The sequence below is a fragment of the Ascaphus truei genome, chromosome 7 (genome assembly GCF_040206685.1).
Source record: "Ascaphus truei isolate aAscTru1 chromosome 7, aAscTru1.hap1, whole genome shotgun sequence".
Lineage (NCBI taxonomy): Eukaryota > Metazoa > Chordata > Amphibia > Anura > Ascaphidae > Ascaphus > Ascaphus truei.
In genome coordinates, this window is record NC_134489.1 from 63,081,800 (window position 1) to 63,106,826 (window position 25,027).

The 25,027-nt window shown below is 43.8% G+C and overlaps 2 protein-coding genes across 5 annotated transcripts in view; one reads left to right on the forward strand and one right to left on the reverse strand.

Annotated features, from left to right (window-relative positions):
- CLASRP (CLK4 associating serine/arginine rich protein) overlaps positions 1-4,136 on the forward strand; it is a 30,187-nt gene extending 26,051 nt beyond the window's left edge. For 2 of the 3 annotated variants that reach the window (XM_075608745.1, XM_075608746.1), the window contains exons 19-21: positions 270-349; positions 3,238-3,262; positions 3,525-4,136. In XM_075608745.1, coding sequence (XP_075464860.1) covers positions 270-349; positions 3,238-3,262; positions 3,525-3,567 — 148 coding nt within the window. In that variant the 3' untranslated portion in view covers positions 3,568-4,136. Of the gene's footprint in view, positions 1-269; positions 350-3,237; positions 3,263-3,524 lie in introns of those variants that run through there. The other variant, XR_012802668.1, reaches the window with a different exon arrangement.
- Positions 4,137-12,749: 8,613 nt separating this feature from the next.
- LOC142499416 (galectin-4-like) overlaps positions 12,750-25,027 on the reverse strand; it is a 31,089-nt gene continuing 18,811 nt past the window's right edge. Inside the window, exons 5-12 of one of the 2 annotated variants that reach the window (XM_075608750.1) lie at positions 24,758-24,799; positions 23,669-23,710; positions 18,676-18,717; positions 16,405-16,446; positions 14,914-14,946; positions 14,383-14,471; positions 13,953-14,118; positions 12,750-13,743 (exon numbers count right to left, since the gene is read on the reverse strand). In XM_075608750.1, the coding sequence (XP_075464865.1) occupies positions 13,600-13,743; positions 13,953-14,118; positions 14,383-14,471; positions 14,914-14,946; positions 16,405-16,446; positions 18,676-18,717; positions 23,669-23,710; positions 24,758-24,799 (600 nt within the window). In that variant the 3' untranslated portion in view covers positions 12,750-13,599. The remainder of the gene's footprint in view (positions 13,744-13,952; positions 14,119-14,382; positions 14,472-14,913; positions 14,947-16,404; positions 16,447-18,675; positions 18,718-23,668; positions 23,711-24,757; positions 24,800-25,027) is intronic. The other variant, XM_075608751.1, reaches the window with a different exon arrangement.

The window sequence follows — 25,027 nt, forward strand, 5'->3', positions numbered from 1 at the left end:
ACCCCCCTTTACTACCACCACACCGAGGTGCAGTTTGGGACCTTACTAAGCATGCAGTCCCTCCAAAGGCTAAGGAACCCACAATACCCCACTAATAAAGGTGGTCACCTACTCCAGAATCCTGCAAAAAAAGTGAAAGCGCTCAGTGATGGCTCTCTGCCATGTACCCCCTTCCTTTCCACTAGAGTGAGAGCACTCAGTGACTGCGAGACACTCTTATTGCATTTAGAGATGCTGCTTTCTAACCGACTTCCATGTTTGCCCTGCAGGGAGAGAGAGCGTCGCGAAAGAGAGCGAGACGAGTGGGAAAGACACTACACCCGGAGCCGCTCCTCTTCCCCAAAACACAGTGAGTGCGAAAACACGTAGCTCACTAGCTCCTAGTACATATGTTTGTTGCGCACAACCATAATCCATCCATCCATCCACTGCTGGATGTAGACTTCCCTATTTACCTTCCTGGTGCTGCGATTGCAAGCCTCTCATTTCCACTTTGCTCCAACAAATTTTCTGATGTCATCCTCCCATAATACTTTTGGTTATCATCTTGGTCTTTCAATATCCCTTGGAATCCATTAGAGCAGGCCTGCACAACTCCAGTCCTCGAGGGCCGCAAACAGGCCAGGTTTTAGCATATCCCTACTTAAGCACAATGGCTTAATTAGTGGCTTAGTATGTGTTTGGGTAGAAGGGGGCCAGTCATGCTCAGTATGACTCGAGGACTGGAGTTGTGCAGGCCTGCATTAGAGGATCATCGATGCCATTTGAATTTCTTCACCCTTTATGATGACAGATTTTTTTATTTATTTTTAATTTGCTTTAGAAACCCATCTGAGGGTAATACCCAACCTACATCTCTCCCTACTACTTTGAGTTGTCTGAAGCTTTTGAATTATCTTTGGCTTTAGGGTCCACGTTTCACATCGATACATGAGCAAAGGTAGTATACACTAGTCAAACTTTCCTCTTAAGGCGAAGTGGAGACACCCTTCAAAGATTGTTTTCCAAATGCACACCGTCACCGCTTCATTCTACTATTTATTTAATTCAAAAGATTCCCATCTATTGTTGCTGGCCACGGTAGACCGTCTTGGACGACTTCTTGTTCTATTCCATTTATTTTAATCTTCGCACAGTTGACACGTTTGGACATCCCTTTGGTCTTGTTGAGATTCATATGGAGGCCCTCTTTCTTGCTTTGGTGAGTTCCGATTTGTTGCTGGAGGTCTTCTGCACTTGTGGACAAAATAACAATGTCATCTGCAAATTGTAGGTGACTCCAATATTCAATGTAGCTTTTTTTTTTTTTTTTTTTAAATTTCCATCCCAATTCAATGTCTTGAACAATTTTTCAAGTGTTGCTGTGAAAAGCTTAGACATTGTGTCTCCCTGTTGCACACCTTTTGCTGATCTTTATCTTCATGTTATCTAATGGTTCATGTGGCATTCTCATAAATGTTCCTTAGGCCAGGTCCCTGCTGGCTACTGCAGTGCCCACTGTGGCGGACGCTGCAGGGACAAGAGCCGCCCCACAATGGGGCCGGGCCTGCTGCGAGGGGGGGCCGGGCCTGCTGCGAGGGGGGGCCGGGCCTGCTGCGAGGGGGGGCCGGGCCTGCTGCGAGGGGCGGGCCGCCGCGCTGCGCGGTGAGTTTTTCCAGCCTGCAAGAAAATTGTGAGGGGAACTAGCGATGGAGTGCTAGGCCACGCCCCCCAGCGGTTCAGCCAATGAGGGTGAACTTGCCGGGTGACGTCACGCTCCCTCTCCCCCCCTGTCTTTCCCGCTGCAGCTCTGCAGACCGGTCCCGTAAAGTCAAACACCGAACTGGGTTATCTTTGTCTCTTTTTAACTGTCCTCGATCACGGGCATCTCTCTGAAAAAAGAGACATGCTCCAGAGCACTCCCAAATCGTTCCAGATCACTTATAAATCAAAAATGAAAAATCGTGATCCCAGTGTAGAAAAATGTGAAAAATCTTTATTGCAGCATACAGAAGTAGACCGTTTAAAACCTCCCACGCGTTTCAACCAACAACTGGTCTTTCTCAAAGAGAAAAGACTGCCTGTTCAGTTTTCAATAGTTTGCATTTTTGCAGCTTCAGTGTGTTTGGAGGAAGGTAGGCATCGGTAAGACAAAATTTGGTTTTCCACAAATAATTCAACTCTTCAAGCAACGACATAAATGGAATATAATTGGTTCGGTCTAGCTTGTGTAAGGCTGAGTTTTTATAGTGGGCTCGCGGCACGAACAGCAGACCTCTGAGGCCGCCCATAGTGCCTGTGAGCGATTTTAAGAGCGACAGCACGGCAGATTTTTTGAAAGACAATTGTCTTTTCGCGCAACGCCATGCGCTCCGTTGCGCGCGCTCACTAAAATCTCAGCCTAAGTATCCGCGTTCAGGGTTTGCATCACTCCGTGCAGTCCCACAGGCACACAGCTCTGTGACATCAGCACCTGGCCTCATCTGCCTATAAAAGGCATCAGATTCCTGTGTTTACCTTGCTTCACAATGACGGTGGCATGGGCACATCGCAAGAAGAAATGACCTTCGTTGGACAAAGATTATAGTCTACTGTATTTCCAGTTCTATGAAAAGACAACCAAAATTAAGATAGGAGGATTAAATCAGAAAATTGTGTTGGAGCAATGTGGAGAGGCTTGCAACAGCAGTACCCAGAAGATCATTGTAGCGGTTGTTCATCCAGCAGTGGATCGACGTGTGTGCGTGTGCGTGTGCCCCACAGAACCCACATAGCAGTGGCCTGAGTGCGCCAAGATAGGGACGTTTATTGCAATGCAGAACTGTAGAAACTGGGTAGACACAGGTCTTCAATAATCAGTGATTTATTCATACGGTGGGTATCAGTCTTTCGGTCCCTCACTTGGACCTTTTTATCATTTTAAAATAAAGTGTGGGGATATGTAACATGCATCTCTATCCGTAATAAATACTTAAGTACCAGTCAATCCGTTTCACCCTTAATCATTATTGTACTTCTTGCTAAATAGTTTGCAACTGGCAAATACAACTTGGAAGCACAAAACGCTCCAGATTACATGTTGGTTAAATCGGTAATTTTTCCATAAAACCAGAAACGAAACACTTTAAAAAAAATATATATATTTTTCGTTATTTTTTTTTAGAACAGAATTAGTAATACAGGACAGCATCATTGGTGTATAGCTATACTCTGCATCATTGTACAATATGGCATGATGATTATCTCTCTTCTCCACAGGCCGAGAGTACAGCTCTTCCAGGAGGTAAGACTCTGTCTCTTTCCTTTAACTTGCGGCAGCCATCTTTAAAGTGCGCGCCATATTGTCTATGGACATTTGAGGGGAGGTTCGAATCTGAATATGAAATATGCAAATTAGTCTATGAGCGATGTCATTGGTTACATCCAAAGTGGGTGGGGCTTAAAGGGGCTGATGTCCATCCTAATGAAATGTCATTGGTGATATATTGGAGGCGCCGTGATGTCATGGTTAAAACAAGGCTAATTAAGGGCTTTCTCATTAACAGGAGGTCTCGTTCACATTCCCGGAGCCCCCACCACCGCCATTAACCCTCTGCGTCTTTCCGACATTTTTATTTTACTCAAATCTGAACAAAAGGTGAAGCTCCCTTCCCCCCCCAGGTGTCACTGCTGTACATTCCACAGGACATGGGAGCTGGAGGCAGAATTTTCCAATGATTGGAAGACTGGGGAAGGGCAGTTAATTGTCGTGAGGTAAAAAATAATCTGTTCACTTCCTGTGATGTCACGGCCACACAAAATGGCCATGTAGCACCGCTTGTTGATAAGGCGATGGATGTGTGTTTTGTACTTGGACATCAGACTAGTGTCAGGTGATGTCATGACTCAAAATGGTCCACTAGAATGTGAAATGATGTCATGGCCAACTTTTCACAGGAAGTCAGGCCAAACTAAATTATGACAAATCACTGACACAAAGCCAAAGGGCTAATGAAATCAGGCCCCTCACTTGCTCCTGCCAATGTCGGTGACATCAAAGGGGCCAACAGGAAGCAGATGGGAGGGGTGAGTCGTGTCAATGAAACATGTTGCGATGATTGCTGTGGTTACCGCTGTGAAATTCCTGTCTGTGTAAATAAAATTTGTTTTTAAAACGTCTTGTTTTAATTGCTCAGTCTCCTTGTTAGATCTTAACTACCCCATGAAAGTAGTTACTAATTTGTGGGTCTCACTGTATCGATCTGTAAAATATTTACTCAAATAATGACCTGTACGCTCCTGAATTTGCTTAACTGGTGCAGCTCTCCGCTCTCCAGTCTCCCCTTTACAGCAGGGCTGGTGCTTGCCTTATTTTCATATACATATCACAGATGTAGTCTATGTGGGGCTTTCCTAAGGTGGGTTTATACCTTTTTTAGTAGGGGGTTTTCTCCTTGCTCACGTCTGCACTCTGGCACCTCTGCAGAGGAAGCTTTCTCTTGATTTTTCTCTCCACACTGACCTGGTTAACTTGACCAGGTAGAAACTCCTCGTGTAATACTGGGTAATGTCACTTTCCTATGGTGCAAGTACAGAATTATTTTGAAACTCTGCAAATTTATCACGTTTCTGTCCCATAATCTTCCATTCACTGTAGTTATTGAGCACGTTAGGACTATTTTATAGCTGTGACGTGACCCAGTAGCCTCTGATTCTGCACCAGCAATGATTGCAAGGTTTTTGCTGGGCTGTAGGTTTGCATGCCTAGCCATATTATAGGCATGTGCTTTAGATGATCTAGTTGTGATCTTAATGGGCGTCCTAATAACAAAATTACTCGAGTGGAGGCATGTGCGCAAAAATGTGGCAGAGGCTTGGTGCTGCTGTACTGATCAGCTAATGCTTTTGTTTTCATTTGGACAAACCTCCCTACCAGATCTAAATGTAATTCCATTTTGTTTCAGGAAAGCTATAAACTTTGACCTATGGCCCATTATCTGAGACTATCTGGGCTGGTATGTTGAGTCAAGGAAATCGCGTAAATGGGTAGTCAAAGTCGTGTTTTCTTCTAGGGAAAACAATTTAGAGAAGTGCAATAACTTGCTAAGGCAAGTGTTGATGTCACTGACACATTTAGTAACGCTATGCGCGCGCACACATATTGTTATATAATGTACATTAAATAAGCGCTCACACATATTCATACTGCTAGAGACCGGTTCTCTACGTTCTATGAACTACTCCGTTTCTGAAAACTTTTGGTTCTGTTTATGAAGTGAATTCCATTAAGCCATGTGCTGCTGAGGATTTTTGTCAGAGCAGGATGATTGCATACATCAGTAGGTTCACATGAGCAACATTTAAGAATGTTGATGTTGCATTCAATATACATTAGTAGCCGTCTTGTTCCACTGCACATTGGTATCTTTAAACATTTCCCCTTTATGTTGAAGGATTTTCCTCTGAAATATAGTCTAATTCTAATCCTTGTTTAATTTATGTGACTTTGACTTGGTTGCGCTACAAGCACGTGAGAACAAAAAACGGCTTCCTCCGTTTGATATCTTTATACAGTGTAGTATGATCTGCATCTGGATGTCCTGGTGATTTATAATAAACACACCACTGCTGGGACAAGGTTGCCAGGACTTACTGCGTAAGGCTTTGCGCCTGCAGCCCAGGCGATCCGTGGCCTGTGGGGGCTGGAGGAGGAGACATGGCCAAAAGCAGATCCCATTCAATGTTTGGGGGCGTGCCCGTGACGTCACGTGAGTGGTTCGCCCCCATTAGCTGGATCACACACGTAACATGGCCGTCGCACGGCAAATTAAAACAAATTTGTCTTGGTGCTCTCGTGGACGCATGCCCAGTCTGGCCATGCGCATTGCCTTCCTGCCTTTTTTGTTTTCGGAGCGACGTCGCTCGCGCCGTAGCTTTCACTATGGATGCAGCCTAAGGCTCCAGAACAATTCTACGCATCTACAGTATAATATAGTGAACGTTGCAGGGATATTTCCATTTGAACTGAAGGGTGCCTGGGAATGGGTTTTTCTTGTTTATAATGCAGCAGCAAAAACATTAACTATATACACAATACTGTACACTCCCTACCTAGTGTAGATGATACTATAGAGCCATAGCTGCAACGTCAAAATAACTAGAACTTAATGTATCTTTAGATGGCAGGAAGAGAGGATATGTGGGCACAACGGATTTCCAAATGATCTAATTTATTTAGCCAAACAAACAACGTTTCGACCATAAGGTCTTTTCCAAGTGAGGTATAGTGGCATAGCCACTGAATTACGAGATCCGGGTGGTATCGGATCAATTCCCGGACGAAGGTAAAGGGGCGAAACGTACGTCGGAGCTCGTGTACTCCCACCTTTTAAGAGGACCCGTGGCTGAGTTGATGTGATACCACATAGATCCCTCATAGGTTTTTTCCAGTATCAGGATCTGCGTTTTTGGCGGTTTACCAGCAGCCATTCACCATACAAACAGACTAATTTTATACGTGATAATGCTATTACAGGCATACCCCGCATTAACCTACCCAATGGGACCGGAGCATGTGCGAAAATGTACTTAAAGTGAAGCACTACTTTGTTTTCCCACTTATCGATGCATGTTCTGTAATGCAATCGTCACATACATGCATAACTGATGTAACTAATGCATTTGTAATAGGCTCTATAGTCTCCCCGCTTGAGTACAGCTTCGGTACAGGTAGGGATCTGGTATCGCTGTTCAGAACGTGCTGACAGGCGCATGCGTGAGCTGCTTTTTGCCTATTGGGCGATATATCCTTACTCGTGAGTGTCCTTAAACCGGGGTATGCCTGTATATTAGTGCCAGTAATTTGGGTCACAGGACTTGTATACAATAATTCTCCTTGCTGAGGGGTGTTCCTTCTTAAATGTGCTTGTGGGACGCTTGTATACATTCTTCTTTAGGATATTATATTTCTAAATATCCCAATCTATTTCTTGGTGGATATTATCTTATATGGTTTCCTGTACTGTGATGCTTTTGTAACATGTTTGTACTGATGGTTATCACCTATATGTAGGATCTGTGTGACGGCAGGATAGATTTATTAGGCCAGCCTCACTTGGCATAGGACTTATTTAAGCCCTTTTGTCCAAGATTTATTTACATGCGAGGTTTTGTTATCGGATTATACTTATTTCATGTGTGTGTCTCTCTCATACTCAAGGGTCTTCCCCATTATCACTATATGTATTTTATGTGATGGTTTTTTATTTTTTTCCCCATAATAAATTTTGTACGTTAACTAGTATTCTTGAGTGCTATATATGGGACACTTTCTCTCTTGTGGTTTCATATATTTAGTTCCAAGCACCGCAGGTGGTCATTATATTATAGTTTATCGCACTGATTTTAAGTGCTATGTATTTTTTTGTAGTCTGTAGCAGGCATTCTTTTTTTTGTTGAGATATATATTTATCCTTTCTATGTTTATTACCTACTCTATTAAAGTTATATATATATATTAATTTTACTAATACACACTATACATATCCAATATTGAATTGTTCTCTTTATCCGATTTTGTTTCCTTACACTCTTTTAATATTGTGGATTCCACATTGTGGTAATAATACTATATTATCCGACGTGTGTAGCTAACCACCCAGCGTCTATCTAGAAAACCTTTTATACAGATACCTTCCCGAGCACCCCGGCTCAGTGTTAAAGTAGGAATAGTGCAGAATAAATGAGTACTTCAGTATTAAGTGATACCCTTTTTTATTTGGACTAAACATTTATATTATCATATAATATCAATTAGCTAAAGCAGTCAAATTCCGGGCATTATTGAAATTCCTGCCCTCTGATTGGTTAAAATTCCGGGCATTATCAAATCAGTAATGTACGGAATTTTAGCTGCTTGCAAAGTGTTGATTTCAATATGATTATTTCAAGCCAATCAGCTTTCAAAACAGCTGGGGCAGGGGATTGGTCTAAAAGTAGGAACAGCTCTGAGACAGGGCAGGGGATTGGTTAAGAAGTATCAGCCACGGGTTGACTCTTCCCCCCTTGCTCCGTGTACTGAGCATATTCAGTTGAATTGGGGAGAGGGGGAGAGAGAGAGAGAGATAAATCATGTATTTACCATTTTATTTTAATTAAAAAAAATCTACAGTATATAACTATACAAAAGTGTCTATTATTTATGAAAAAAGCCTACATTTAACCTATAATAGTAATAATCCCCTCAGAACAGGGCATTACTGGCCAATAATGCCCTGGCTTGGTTAAAATCCCTCGGTTTCGCCTCAGGCCTTCAACTCTTCCAGCCAGGGCATTATTGGCCAGTAATGCCCTGTTCTTTGGGGATTATTACTTAATTATTTGTCCAATTAAAAAAGTTACCACATATATTCTGCGATGGACCAACATTACAATTTATTATTAACTGGATCAACAACATTTCTATTTAATTCATAAAGTAGGAATGCAACTGAGCAGAGAATTGTGGTCAGAACACTGAGGTCATCAGTGACATCAGAATAGGAGGGTGTGGCTAAATTGCAGCAGCTACCATTCGCCTGGAGTAGTCATCACTCATTGGTCAAAATACCGTCTGCCTTTAGATAGCTAGAGAGCTGACAACACCATTGTGAGGTCACGTGAGCTCATCGGGACATCATAATACATTGAACATTAGTGAGCTATAAATGCTGAAGCTAGGAGGACTTGGCATTCATTGACAGCATGGTGCAAAGGAGGAGGAGAGTTTCCTTGTACAACATCAATAACATCCCGATGACCAATGGAGTGATGAGTTAAACTCTCTCTATGCTCTCAGGAAATAACACCCTAATGTCGGGTTTCCTGAGCTGATTCAAATGAACTGATTGAACAGGGTTTAAAAGGCAGGAAATAACTGCCTGCCAGGGTTCCTGCTCCAGCAAAAGTGGAGGGACCCAGGAGACTTGACTGTGACCGGCTGGAAGAGGCGGGGAGAGGGGTAATTTTTCCTTCTGTTTGTGCCGTTATATGTAGCATTTTACCTTGAGACTCTTACTCCTTAATATGTTTAGACTTTGTAGCTAGTAGTACGTCTATCGTTATGAGTGTGTACTTTTTATGTTTGTCAGTCCGTTTCTATTATTGATAGGGATACCTTCCACACCTGTGTATGGAACACAATTTCCAGCTTCAGCACAGGTGGCTCAATCAGAGGCTGAGCCTGAGTGAGCCACCTGTGCTGAAGCAGGAACTGATTGTGCCACCTGTGCTGAACTCCAGTCCTCAAAACCCCCCTCCCCTCCCCCCCCCAACAGGTCAGGTTTTCAGGATATCCCAGCTCCAGCACAGGTGGCACAATCAGTCCAGTCAGAATATCCTGAAAACCTGATCTATTGGGGGGACTGGAGGACTGGAGTTGAGCCCCCCTGCCCTACACCACCACTACAAACAACCTGTGAACCTAAGCAATTTGATGATCAGAAACACACTCCCTCCTTAGAAAATGACAGACTACCACAAGGAAGAAAGCCTAGCAACAAAACAAGAACAAGCTGCACACATCGTGTACAAACATAGCCACAGGAGAGACACAATCTGTACACCTCCAAACAGGCCATTCAAAATCCAAGGGACATTTACATTGTAAGACTATGGTAGACTACATCAGATGCAAAATAATGAGAAAACAGAAAACAGTATCGTGTTAATCAATACTATTTTAGGAAAAACTTGAGGTGGATGTATTCACGTAATGGTGAGTATAAAAGAGCCCATCACAAACCGAGGCACGGTGCTGGTAGGTAAAGCGATGCAGATATCTTACAGAGGAATATGCGCAGGTTACAAACACTAATTTAATAACAAAACAAAAGTCCCCTGAATGAACACTTACAATTTGCTCATTCATATAGGGCACATCAAACAAATCCTGAGGGGCGGCGACCTCACCCCCTCTCTGACACCGAACGGGAACGCTGGTGGTTGCTGGCTGGTGATGCCTCCGTGTGCAGCCACCCGGAAACAGTGGTAGCCCTCAGCTAGGTTCCTTCACAATTCCTTCCCAGTCCGGTCAGTCCCTTCTCCTCCTCTGCACTGAACTCTACGCGCTTCGCTTGCATTGTCAAGCTTCGTCAGGATTTTCCATTTCTAAATGGGGGACCTGAACTTGGCCTGAAGCAAGGACTCAATCATGGGCCAGAGCAGGAGAATGCAGAAGAAAGTTGGACAGAGGATCGTTGGCCAGAGGGGTCCATTGCATGTCAGTGCGTGCAGTGGTGAGGTGCCAGAGTGGCGAGGGTTCGTCTTGTGGAGGTTCGGAGGAGTGGAGGCAGGAAACACTGGACTGAAAGTGAGACGCGCTCTGGAGGTTCTTAAAGAAATGGTGTCTGTGTGGTGAGCAGATCCTTCTTAGGTAGGGGGATATTTTTTTTCAGTGAGGTCTGGTGTGTTACCCTTTGGATGCAGTCCTTGGTTAGGGAGGGAAACCTTCAGCAGAGGGGAAGGAGACAATGGTGCCTGCTATTTGTCATACACTTCATTGTCTAGCTCAAGGGTGCGCAAACTTTTGGAGCTGCGCCCCACCTGCTTCCCCTCGCTCTCGCGCCCCCCTTAACTTGTTATGATAATGTGATGTCACGTGACCCCGTTACCATGGAGACTGACATGTGACCTCACTCCGCATGACACCGCGGTTTCATTTGACACTGCGTTGCCATGGCGACGAGTCACAGCAACTCTTCTGAATCCCAGTAAGTGAGATGCAGAGGCCTCATGAGATGCCCCAGGATTTAATTTAAATGCCTCGGGGAAGAGCGTGGGGCCTCTGCAAGTGCCCGTGCCCCCCAAAAAAATCCAGCGTCCCCCCCACTTTGTGCACCACTGGTCTAGGTTCTTCATTCATTACAGCTCTCGAAGAGGAGCTAGGTGTCCCACCGGAGGCAGAAGGGAAGACAATTTGCTGCATGTATCGAAGAGTCTGCAGGATACAGGCCTTCATGATACCACTAGTGATGAGTCACAGAGGGTAATGCCGTCCCCGCTTCCAGGCTACGCTCGAGCGGTGAACCTCCTTCGCTCCTCTACCTAATACCACACCTGTTGCTGATTCCTCTGCCTAAGTATACACATGTGCTGATTCTCTCCAGCCAACCACAGCCAGGCATACTAGTGAGTATGCTCTCCTCTCATTGGACAACCCTCCTTTATATGCTCAGCCAGCCCTCTGGCAAATTGGCTGAGCATAACACTTTCTATGTGCGTAGTGTTCAGTGCAATCCCTGCCTCCTGTTGGAAACCTTGTCTCTCTGCTGTCTTGTCTTGCCTGACCCTGCTTATTCTCTGGACTCCGCTCTTCCATACTCCTGACCCCGGCTTCCAATGACGATCCGTAGCTCTCTAACCTCGACCTCGGTAAAGTACCACGATGATCTGCACCTCTCCAATCCTGACTACGGCGAAAGTACCTGAAACGATCTGCACCTCTCCTACCCCGAACTCGGCAAGTATCCTTGACTATCCTTAACTCTCCAAACCCGACCAGGCTACCTCGACCATCTACACTCCAGATGCGCTCCTGCGGCTGTGGGTGGCGTTATTTATCTATCCCCACCTCGGCCTTGTGGCCCCGCCTTGTTTATGGTGAGCACTCCATTACATGAGTAGTGTTAAGACATCTGTACTTCAGGGGAAAAAAACATTTAGCATAATTTTCTTTACATTTCTTCTTTTCAGGCGCATAATTTATGTCATTGTAAAACCTCAAGTACATTTACATTCTAGGGAAATACTGATGTCAAAAAAAATATATATATATATATATATATATTTCCCAGTATCCCTTGCTGCAGTGGAAGTGCTGTGTGCTGGGTGATAATGGTGAAAGGCGGGGTTGCGTGACAGAGGCTGGGAGCGGCGTGAGTACCAGGACAATGGTAAGCGGGAGAGAGCTGATAACCAGGTTCGGGAACTGGCTCTCGGTGGTGCAGAGCCTTTGTTCACCCAAGACACTGAGGCACCTACACAACAGGTGGTATGGGGCTGGCCAAATGAACCGTTGCCGGGTCTGAGTCCCGTAGGCATGATTCCCATTGGCCAGTTTGAATTTCCCGCTTGCCAGCAGCTCGCTCCTCGAAGGGCGGTCCAGAGTGCCTAAGCCAGCCCCCTCCTCTGATTGGTGCAGCCGGACGAGCCCTCGTCCTTCGATTGGCTGCACCGTCACGATCCGGGCTCTGATTGGTCGGCGGATTCTGCTCCATGAAAAGTATAGGAGATCGAGGGCTATGTAAGGAGCACGGCCGATCAGAGCACCAGATAAACTCTGGAGTTGCTCCAGAGTTGCATTGAACGTGAGACGGAGACTGTGACGTCACGACTGGCGGGTGATTCGAAAGTGCTATTGGTCGAATAGCACTGAGAAGCCAAGGAAGAAGACATTCAGGGCAAGTCTACTGAAACACGCCCCTGCACCTAGTTGAGGCTAGACTCTTGCCCCGCAGGACCCCAAGTGAGTGTTGCATTGTGATTGTGTATTTTGTGTGTTTGCTGGCTTGCCAGAATAAACTTTCGTTTATTCAACTACTGTGTTCTGCCTGGTGATAGTGATCCCGGTGGTGAAGGTGTTAAGAGTTCTGGTCTCCCGTGACAATATTGTTCATGAGAAATGTCCCAAAGGAGTACATTGAACTTTTTGTTTAATAAATCCTCAGTTCGCCGAGACCTGTTAATGTCAGCCAGAGAGTGTGCGTGTATATCGCTACAATGAATATAAATCACTTTATATTTTTACTACATGTATTTATTAAATCATAAAACCACACTTTACTCTTTATTACCATTCATAAAAAATTGAATTAATGGTTAACTATGCAGATATACCTATTAATAAATGGAATTTTCCATTATTTGATGTAATATGCATAGATACTTTCCTTTATCATTTCACTATCATTCTCTAAAATGGAATTGCAGATTCTATTAATTTATGAAAAGTGAATTAAAAGTATTTGTTTTGATTATGTAAAATGTAGTAAAAAGTTTAAGGGTTCAAGAAACAGAATATCTGGGAGAATCGGGTAATGTATTATGGGTTCTAGAAGCTAGAGATCATTATGGATGAAGGTGCATCATTGCGGGATCTATATGGTTGAGATATGTAAGCTCTTAGATATTATTGCATATAGAACATTTGATCTGAAGGACCTGACATTTTAATGGAATCTAGAAGACTAACATCAGGTAATATTGGAAATTGAAGTTGAAATGTGGAGGAGCTGAATTTTTTTTATTGTATCTAGGAGCTTGAAATGTGTAGCGATTTAGGATATAAAGTTTTATTTGATCTGGAAGCTGGAAATAGTCCAGATCTGAGGTTTTATGGTATATAGAATCTAGAATCTGAGGTATGATGGTATTTAGCAGTTGGATATGTTCAGGGACTAAGGCCTAATAGTGTTTAGAAGCTAGAATCTGGAGAATCTGACGTTTTATGTGATGTACAAGCTTGATATTTCCTAGGATGAAAGATTTTATTTGATCTAGGAGCTGGAGATGATCAGGATCTAAGGTTTTAATGTGTCCAGAAGCTAGGATTTGAGGAAGGTGAATCTTTCTAGATCTCTGCTATAATCAACACTGGACAGAAGGTCAGTACTGGACATAAGTTAAGGTCAGATCTCCAGCCACCTCGATCTGGTCGATCTGGTTGGGGGGAATACGGTGAATGTAGGTGAAAATTTTTGCTCCATTAACGTAGACATCAAAAAAGCCTCCCCCGTTCCTGATCTCCATCTGGGGAGAAGCAAGGAGGGATGAGAGGAGACCAGGGAATGGAGAACAGGAGGAGGTACACAGAAAGATAGACAGACGCACACAGTTCCACAGACACACACTGATAGAGCGATCCACATTTAAATAGGCAAGCACAGTTATATACTATATAAACACAGAGCCCACACACACGGACACACACACACGGACACATTGTCAACTCCTCTTACCTGAAAGTTTTGCCCTGGGGTAAATGGCATGTATGACATGTGTCTCTCCTCAGCTCCCCAAGTGTTCCTCTCCTGGGTATTTCTCACCAATGTTCCCTCATTAAAGCGGGGGTTAATATGAAGGTGAATGTTGCCGGTTCTGCTGTTTTTGAGGTTAACCTGGAACCTACAGAGGTGAGAGTGACACAGTGACTCAGAGGGGACCTGGGAGTTTGTCTCTCCACACCAAAAGATGATACAGTGACAGGAGGGGACCTGGGAGTCTGTCCCTCCCCCCGTAGGGTGACACATTGACACAGACAGAGGGGACCTATGAGTCTGTCCCTCCCCCCGGAGTGTGACACAGACAAATGGGACATGTGAATCTGCCCTGCCCTTCCCTTCCCCTTTAGGGTGACAGAAAAAGAACCAGTTTGGACTCCCAACACACCTGTCGGCTCCATAACGCACATTCCCAACTATGATGATATTACGGACCTTGGAGAAATTCCGCTGGAAAGCAGCTTGAAAGGGCACAATCTGGACAAGAAATTTGAATTTGTGAATCAAATTTAAATGGGACGTCTCACTAGTTCACTCGTGTGTGTGTGTGTGTGTGTGTGTGTGTGTGTGTTTCATTTACAAATTAGCTGTTTGTCTGAACACTATTTGATTTTCTTAATAAAATGTTAATCGACTATATTTTGCCTATTAAATATGTTGCTGTCTTAGGTGGGACTAGCCTTTTAAATAAGGGTGTTGAGAAGGGAAGAGGGGACAATGAGAGGGAAAAGAGAGAGAGAGAGAATATATGAATACAGTGACAGAGAGAAGGAGAAGAAGGGGTAGTGTGGGGGAGAAGGGACAGTGACACAGAAAAGGACAGTGACAGAGAAGAGGAGAGGGGAAGCGGAGGCCGTAACAGAGACACAGGGGATAGAGAGGAGAGGGGACAGTGACATGGTATATATTATATACATACCGGATTGTGTATAATGACAGGACGCTTTATGCTCTATTAAATAATACAAAAAGACAATATACAGTATTTGTCAAAATCCCCTGTTTTTCCCAAAAATGTATTCTCAAACACCACGAAGTAAACATTTTCGAGGAGCTCTAAATATTCTCGGGGAGTTTTAAAGATGGCTGCCATGTCGATTTTAGTAGCCAGGCGTGAATAGACGAATACAGGAAAATAAACCTTAATTCTAATGGATCGCAATTATTATCATCTACCCATCTATGCAAATAATTATGAGACAGATAATGGAGGGTCCCTGCTCAACCAATCATGAGTAATACACTATTTCTAAAGAGGTGCTATCAGGGCTAAAGCGTATGATCTACACGAAAAGAGAAAAGAACCCTTGGAGATGCACACTACTTTATTAATACAAAAAATAATGAAATTTTATTGGAATCTGAACTAAACAAAAAACATATAGCAATTAAAAACCAAACTAGAGAGCTCCTAAGTATCGCCAGACTGCTGGAAGTCCCAGGTAAGTACTAGGGAGCAAATATAAATTTAGCCTGTTGGTAGTTCAGGCAAAATGCCCAGTATAATGCGGCCCCTAACGGGTGAGTACAGTACTAGGCCATATGAAGTTATAACGTACAGAGGAAAGAGAATGGTGCTACAGTGGCTGCTGGAAGTTCAAAGTGCTTGTTAGTGAAATGTCAGTGGCCAAAACTGCATGTAGATTGCATGTGACTCACACACCTGATACATACATGTAATGAACACCTGTCTCCGCTGGTATAATGTACAAACAAATTCCTGTACAATAAACTAAGTGTTAACCCAGTGTTGTATTGTGTCATAAACTTACTCGTGCGCTCAATGAACACCAGACTCAAGCTGCAGAGCAGTAAATGCAAGGTGAAACAGCCCTGCAAACAGTATAACCGGCTGTGTATCACCTCTATCCCAGATCAGCAGCGCTGCTGGTAAATAGCCGCTGCCTGTGAGCGATGATTATTGAGCTGAGCCCAGTGTAGTGGTTGCGTGGCTAATCCGCACAGTTGAACGAGAGAAGCCGGTAATGCTACCCTCTCAAGATAACCCCCTTCTTGATGTCTTAGTTGAAAGACTCGGCGGTTACCTCAACACACAGTGATAAATGTTTGCTGTGCCAGTACAACTATGCTGGCCATATATCAGACTCCCTAATTGTAAGGGTAAGATTGCTGACACGCACTGACTCAAATAGTGGATACCTTGGTACGGCCCACAACTTTGTTAGTTTGCTTGCATGCACACAGAATGACCTCGATACTAAGTAATGCTGATAATAAGCTCCCTCAGGACTTCATGCTCAATGACATGCCTGTGACGTCATTACCCGACGCGCGTTTCGTTCTAAGAATATAACTTCTTCGGGGGATGGTAAATGCTGCATGACTCCGCACACACACGGCAGGGGAGCAGACTGTGGCAGCCATGTTGGAAAACGAAGTGTAGACTTACCATGGAGGTCGTATGCATCGGAGCCGTGTACATATTCGGAGCCTGAAACAGGAGGAAGTGACATCATTATGAGTTAATGCGCACGTCGGAGGGCAAAAGGAAGTGACATCATTAAGGTAGCCAGGTGTGAGGAAGTGATATCATCATGAGTTAAAGCATGGCCAAGAGGATGGGATTAAGTGACATTATCAAGATAACCAAGAGTGAGTTGGTGGAAGGAAGTGACTTCATGACATCAATTATAACTAATTTCAATTATCATCATCTACCCGTCTATGCAAATTAGACAAAACGCGTTGGGTTGTTAGATGAAGCACCCATGATCTGTATGCTCTTAACTGTACACTGGCGACACACTTTATTCGAGCTCGGCTAGTCCCACGAATTCGGGTATACTCGGGTGTATTGAGGTTTGTGACTGTTTTCTGCCTGAGTGCATTGCGTTATTTTCCATGCAGGGATTGAAGCATTTTATTCCCGCTGGCTGCAATACTGCACAGTATATATATATATATATATATATATATATATATATATATATATATATATATATATATATATATATATATATATACTGCATTACAATTCATGAATTTATGCCATCTGGTAGACACGCGAAGCATTGCAGCCTATTAAATCCTAATCATTATCATTTAACAGATCAGCCGCCCGTCAGCCAGGCATGAACCCAGGCTGGGAAGGCAAACGCAACGGGGCTTGTCAGAGGTGACTAGTGGCGCATTCCAGGTATCTGCCAGGTACATACTGGGTATTTGCTCGAATAAAGTGTGTCGCAGCAGTATGTCCATATACAGTAATACAGCTTTGAAATATATTAGCTGGTGTGTGCCTATTATTTCTGCATCTTTGCTGGTGAGACCTCAATCTACTGAGACCCTTGATTGAGTTGAGTGGCTAGCCCTGTGCATTCCCCTGTTCAAGGCGCTGTAGCTGCGGAGCTTCTGCGCACCTGCTAGTGCGCATTAATTGGTAAGCAAACGGGAACAGCTGGTAGGAGAGTTGCTGGTGTGCAGACAGCTGACGGAGATGCCATACACTGCAGGCTGCCACATACGGACGTAAGTCAAGTCCCTACCAGGAGAAGACTAAGGACAACAAGGGGAGACGCAACGAAGCAGAACCAGAGTGACACGGAGTGACCTCAAGGTATATTATACCAAGATTACACAGGCGGCTGCATGGATCACTAAATGGAGGTTTGTGACTGAGAAGTGGGTGGTTGAAGGACGACTCGACTTTAACACCTGAGGCGCTGCAGTACCAAAATTAAAGGCACAATATATCTGAAGGCGAGTGTTTGTGGCGTGATGGTCCCATTACCCACTTTTTCCTGAGAGGGTCACACAGAGATAACAAGAGACTCTGAACTTTATTATAAGACACTGAATACCCCACGGCTCATGCGCATTGGAACTCCCCTTGTATAGATACAGAGACATTGCAATTTACCTCATCTCTTCCCTTTGAGCATTTTGAAGAAATTGACTGTTTCACAATACAAAGTGTTTATTTGCTGTTGCAACAAATATACACTGTCCATGCTTAGGCCTTGCCCCCGCTGCCTGCTACAGCGTCCGCCACACTCACGAGAGCCCTCCCCGCAATGGCGCCGGGCCCGCTGCGAGGGGGGGGGCCACAGCGCTCGCGCGAGAGCTACTCCTGCTCTCAATAGAATTGAGAGCAGGAACTCGCGTCGAGCGGCTAGGCACGCCCCCCGGCGGTTCAGCCAATGAGGGCGAACCTGCCGGGTGACGTCATGGCCGCGCCCCCGTCACTCCTCCGCCACGCCCCCCCGGTCTCTGCTCCTGCAGTGAGCTGCAGACCGGGGAATCGCCGGAACGCGCAGCCAAAAGCGCGGGCGCGCATTACAGCGACGTGACCGGGGCCTTAGCCTTACCCTTTAACACACTGGTAAAATCAAAAGTAACCATTTTTTCCTCTAGATTCCTAGTGTTATCTACATAGTCATTAAGAGATCTTGTTAATATTGATTTATTTCTATATTGCGCGAGGTGCATTGTATATCATTTATATTGTGGTTTTTGTGTTAAAACCAGCATTGGGGCTGCTTGCAGACAGTTGGCGGCCAGCCATCTTGAGCCGGGAAAAAGGGAGTCTCCATGATGATGGACGCACAGGTTGGAAACTAGAGCAGAATGGGGCGTTCTGATTGGTAAATGCTGCATGACTCCACACTCGGCAGGGGAGCAGACTGTGGCAGCCATGTTGGAAAACGAAGTGTAGACTTACCATGGACGTCGTATGCATCGGAGCCGTGTACATATTCGGAGCCTGAAACAGGAGGAAGTGACATCATTATGAGTTAATGCGTACGTCGGAGGGCAAAATGAAGTTACATCATTAAGGTAGCCAGGTGTGAGGAAGTGATATCATCATGAGTTAAAGCATGGCCAAGAGGATGGGATTAAGTGACATTATTAAGAAAATCAAGAGTGAGTTGATGGAAGGAAATGACTTCATGACATCAATTATAACTAATTTAAATTATCATCATCTACCCATCTATGCAAATTATTAAATACATTCATTAAATATCTGAAAATTTATATATACACACTTTATTACACAAGTAACATAATATAGTATATATATATGTATATATGTGTGTGTCATATATATATGCCCGGCTTCCTAGGGAGGTTACATTGTGTGACAGAATCCAGGGGAAGGTAATAAATTCCATATATAGGGCTCCCAGGATACTGAACAGTTTCTGTCCTGTTTAGGCTGAACAGTGCAGCCTCATAATACATGCACTCCATCCCACAGTTTGGCAAGTGCTGGAACTGAGGGATGAGCGATCCAGACCAGAGTTTGTCTGCTGCCTGATTTCTGTCACCTGTCCTGCTTGTTAGAAATCAGGTACTTAAGACAGATTTCCCTTTTCCTCTCTCCTCTCCCCCAAGAGCCTGGAGGCAGGAAGGCTGCTGGAAGCAGAGAGGGGAAAAGCCTCTCCCCAAACAGGTTAAAACATTCTGTTCTTTTTGTCTAAAACTGCAAAGTTATTTATTTTGTTGGTGGAAGTGGAAAAGCCACTTCAACCCTGAGTCAGAGAAAACCTAAGTTAAGTTATTGCTCAGATGAGCAGGCTTTTGTTTTGCTGTGTTTCTATTGTATGCACGGTGGCAGTCTCAGTGCCAGGGACTGAATAAACCAGGCATTAGCCTGTTTAAAGGAACAGCACGTGACGCCTCATCATTTAACCTACCCTAAAAGACCGTGTTCTAACAGTCCCGGACAGACAGCGGAGCCCCGGAGTAAGCCGTTTGTCACAATTGCTATGATGTGTAAATGGCTACTCCGTATGGTTTACCCTGACTGGACAGGGTGCTGGCATTCGGGTGGCTGGGTGATGAGGTAGCAAGCTTATGAAATAATGGGTGCAAGGAACTTTTACAGTACAACCATCATTTGTGTCCCCAACTCAGGGACCGCCCAGACATGTCTTGACACATTGTACATAGTTTAATACAAAGAGACACACAAATACTTCTTTTCCATCTGTGCCCACTCTTAACACTTAGATGGAGGTACTCTGACTTAATTGCTTAGGTAGTTGTGGGACCCGACCCCTTGCGTACCTTCAGAACCCTTTAGATATTGATCAAACTATTTGAGGCCCCTACAGGAAATCCTGATAGGTCTCATTGTCCTTGACCCAATACCTTACTGTCTGTATTTGGGAAGTGCCACTTCCACACATACAGATGAGGAACATTAGCACTGATCCAGGGATAGAGCACCCGGGGGCTCTCTTATCTTGAGACCCTTTATGGCGTGCCATATTCCTTTTACTGAAACTGTACATGACTCTTTTTCCATCTTTAGGGGCTCCTGGCCCTATCTGCAACATAACAAATATAGGGGCCTAGTCTATGCTATCACCTTCTTAACATACCCATCTACACTCCCCGAGGCTCCGCTCCTCTGGACCTCTGGAAACCTAACCTTCCAGAACAGTCCCTCCTCCTTAAATACCCCTACTTGACGTGCAGATCGCCATAGCAACCAGGGTGGGGCCCAGCATATACCAGTATTGTTAGTAACTCTTTAGGAGAGGGGGTATTTATATATATTAATAGTTATTAATAATTATTATTTATTAATTATAAATGATACAATATAATAAAAATAAAATAAGGGACATATGGACTGTGTGATGTCACAGACATGTAGAAACAAACTTAACATTTACAGAGTACACTGTGCACTGTGGCAATGCTGTAGAGCAGAGGTGCGGGAGATTGTGCTGGGGGGGCGCGGGCAGTTGCAGAGGCCCCGCGCTCTTCCCTCAGGCATTTAAATTAAATGCCGGGGGATCGCGTGAGGCCCCTGCAACTGTTTACTTACCGGGATTAAGCTGTCTGTGTTGCGTCGCCACGGCAACGCGGCGTCAATAGATGCCGCGGCACAATGTGACCTGACGTCACACGCCCACGCAGCGTCATCTGACGCGGCTGAAGGAAGGCAGGGGGGCGCGGGAGCCGGGGGCAGAGAGAGAGGGGGGCGCAGCACAAAAAGTTTGCGCTCCCCTGCTGTAGAGGATAAATATATTTATAGGGTATGTCTTGTCACACCAAGCCTATGGTGTAGAGGTAAAGCATTGGTACCAGTATATGGAAGGTGTGTATGTGTATTATCTAAAATGTATTAATGTTCAATTCCCACATGGTGTAGGTGTGTGTTTGTGTCCGTTAGTCAAAGCATTGAATTGAAAGTTAAAAAAAAATAAAATTAAAATTACGCTGCGCCCGAGAGCTGACAGATGCAGATGCAGATTGGAGAGCGAGGAGAGCACGTGGACACAGTCCTATGAAGTGAGGAGAGAGCTGACAGCTGCAAAGAGGAGAGAGATCTAGATGCCGGTGAAATTTTAACCCGATCCGGTTATAACGCGGTCCCATTCTGTGGACTCCAAGGACCGCGTTATAACGGGGTTCAGCTGTATATACAGTAGTACTTTTATATGTATTTTTTGACCAACTGCTGATACCAGGGACTCTAATTTAGTATTTTACTATATATTTTATTATTATGCTCTGCCACTATGTCACTGAGATCTACATAGCTCTGTTTTTATCATGCTTATATATATATACTATATCAGGATTAGTGATATGGTCAGTATTTCTATCAGTCTTTCTTTGTATAGGTATTAATTGTCCTCCCCCTCCCTCCGTGAACACAGCTCAATTTTGAATTGAGGAGAGAGAGTGTTTGTGTAGCTGCAAAGTAAGTGGCTGTCTATTTAGTGTGTGTGTGTGTGTGTGTGTGTGTGTGTGTGTGTGTGTGTGTGTGTGTGTGTGTGTGTGTGTGTGTGTGTGTGTGTGTGTGTGTGTGTGTGTGTGTGTGTGTGTGTGTTTCTAGAGGAGAATATCAAGCCATCCATCCGTAAACTGAATTGAAGCAGTTCTATATGGAGGAATTGACCAAAATTCCTCAAAACCGATGTGAGAGACTGACCAGCAGTTTCAGGAAACACTTAGGGCCTCATGCAGAGAACAGCGCTAATAGCAATCTCGCCATTTTCCGGCGAAAATCGCGCTAAAAACAGCCGAAAATGGCGAGATTTGAAAAAAGCGCCATTTTTTTTTCCCTTGAAATTCGCCGCGCGGCTGGAGAGTTTCTAATCTCTCCAGTTTTTTTTCTGCCGTATGCAGAGAGCCGCGATCGCCATCTAGTGGCTGTTCGCGCCAAAAAAATGGCGCGATTGTCAACATTTTTCCTCTCCACCAAGCAGCTGGCGCTCCGCGGCCGGTGGAGGGGAAAAAAAAAAACGCGATTTTTTCCCCACTAGTTTCAACAGCGCTTATAGCGCTTATAGCGCTGGTAGAAACTCTCCATATGCAGAAAGACTTGTAAATGCAGTTTTCTGCCCTTTCTGCATATGGAGAAAAAAACTCTCCAAAAAAGCTTAAATTTTTCCCCCTCTCCAATTCTAAAATTCGCTGCTCTCTGCATGAGGCCCTTAGTTGAAGTCATTGCTGCTCAAGGGGGCGCCACCAGGTTCTGAATCTAAAGGTTCATAGACTTTTTCACACATGGATATTGAATGTTGAATTATTTGTGGATAAATAAATATTGAAAAATTATCATGTTTTTGTGTCATTTGTTTGATCAGGTTATCTTTATCTATTATTAGGACTTGGATTAAGATCTAACAATATTTTAGGTCTGAAATATGTGAAAGCTCTTAGGGGTTCACAAACTTTTTCTCGCGCGCGCGTGTGTGTGTGTGTGTATATGTGTATATGTGTATATATGTATATATATATGTATATATGTATGTATATATGTATGTATGTATGTATATATATATATATATATATATATATATATATGTATATATGTATGTGTATGTATGTATGTATGTATATGTGTGTTCGACAAATCTATACATTTGCACGCCCCGGGCGAGTGGATTTAATATCGTGGCGAGCTCCTATTGGCCCAAGCAGCACACGTGTGGTACTAGGTGGCGAGTAGATTTTTTTGTTCGGCGAGTAGATTTTTTGATGATTTGTTGACCACTATATGTATATATATATGTATATGTATATATATATGTGTGTGTGTGTGTGTGTGTGTGTGTATATGTATATATATATATATATATATATATATATATATATATATATATATATATATATATATATACATACATATATATATATATATATATATATATATATATATATATATATATATATACAGTGTTCGACAAACCTATACATTTGCTCGCCCCGGGCGAGTGGATTTAACCCCCGGGCAAGTAAATATTGGCCCAAGCAGCACACGTTTGGTACTAGGTGGCGAGTAGATTTTTTTTGTGTGGCGAGTAGATTTTTTGGTGATTTGTCAACCACTGTATATATATATGTATATATGTATATATGTATAAATGTATATATATGTATAAATATGTGTATATATATATATATATATATATATATATATATATATATATATATATATATATATACACACACATACATACAGTGTTTTTTAATGTAAATGTAAAACTGCAGGAATTTGGCGGTCAGCCATCTTGAGCTGGGAAAAACAGAGCTCCCGTGATGATGAACATACCAACATAGGTTGGAAGCTAAAGCAGAATGTGGCATTCTGATTGGTAAATGCTGCATGACTCCGCCTATACAGCAGGAGGGCAGACTGTGGGAGCCATGTGGGAGCCATATTGGAAAAGAAAGTGTAGACTTACCATGGAGGCCGCAAGCACCGGAGCCGCAACCATATTTGGAACCTGAAGCAGGAGCAAGTGACATCATTATGAGTTAATGCGCACATGAGAGGACAAAAGGTAATGACAATCAAAGTAGCCAGGCGTGAGGAAGTGATATCACTAGCTAAGGCGTGGCCAAGAGGACAGGATTAAGTGACATCATCAAGATAACTAAGGAAGGAGGGTGACAACATCAGCTTACCTCCTCCTAATACACAGACATATGGGACACATACCGCTCACCTCCTCCTAATACACAGACATCAGAAACACATACCTCGTCCCCCTCCTAATACACAGGCATCAGGGAAGCGTACCTCTCACCCCCTCCAAATACACAGACATGAGGGACACGTACCTCTCTCCTCCCCCTAATGCACAGACATCAGGGTCACATACGTCTCACCCCTCCTAATACTCAGACCCCTACCTCTCATCCACTCCTAATACACAGACATCATGAAACACATACTTCTCACCCACATAATACACAGACATCTGGGACACATAACGCTCATCTCTTTCTAATACAGAGACCCCAGGGACATATATCTCTCATCTCCTAATACACAAACACCAGGGAATGGGTTACATACCTCTCCCCGATTCCTAATACACAGACATCAGGAATAAATACCAATCATGCCCTCCTAACATACAGATATCAGGGACACATACCTCACGTCCTCCAATTACAGAGAGAAAATAACACATATCTCTCTCACTCCTTCCTAATACACAGACCCCAGGAACACATACCTCTTACCTTTTCATAATACAGACATCAAGAACACACACCTCTCACACCCTCCTAATATAGACACCACGAACATATACCTCTCATTCCCTCTTAATACAGAAACACCAGGGACACATACCTCTTAGTTGCTCCTCATACACAGACATCAGGGACACATAAATGGTACCCCCTCCTAATACACAGACATCACAACACATTCCTCTCATCTCCTAATACACAGGCATTAAGGACACATACTTCTCATGCCCACCTAATACAGAGATACAGGGACACAGACCCCTTCTTCATCAGGTATGGGACATACTCACGTAAGTTGGGGTACAGCTATAGGGTGGAGGTGCTTGAAAAGTCTGAAATTGCCATATAAAGAACATGTAGATGAGTTATGGGGTATTCTATAATCCTCTATGGTGTGTGTAAAGTTTGTAATTTAACAGGGTGACTCTGGTATGATGTAAGGGGGGGGAGGGTATTTCAGTTAGGTTTAGGGGTACAGTTTTTATTACGGAAATGTTAGGATTTAAATGACAAGTATTGTCAGGATTGAGGTTATGATTTGGGATTATGTGTAGAGTTAG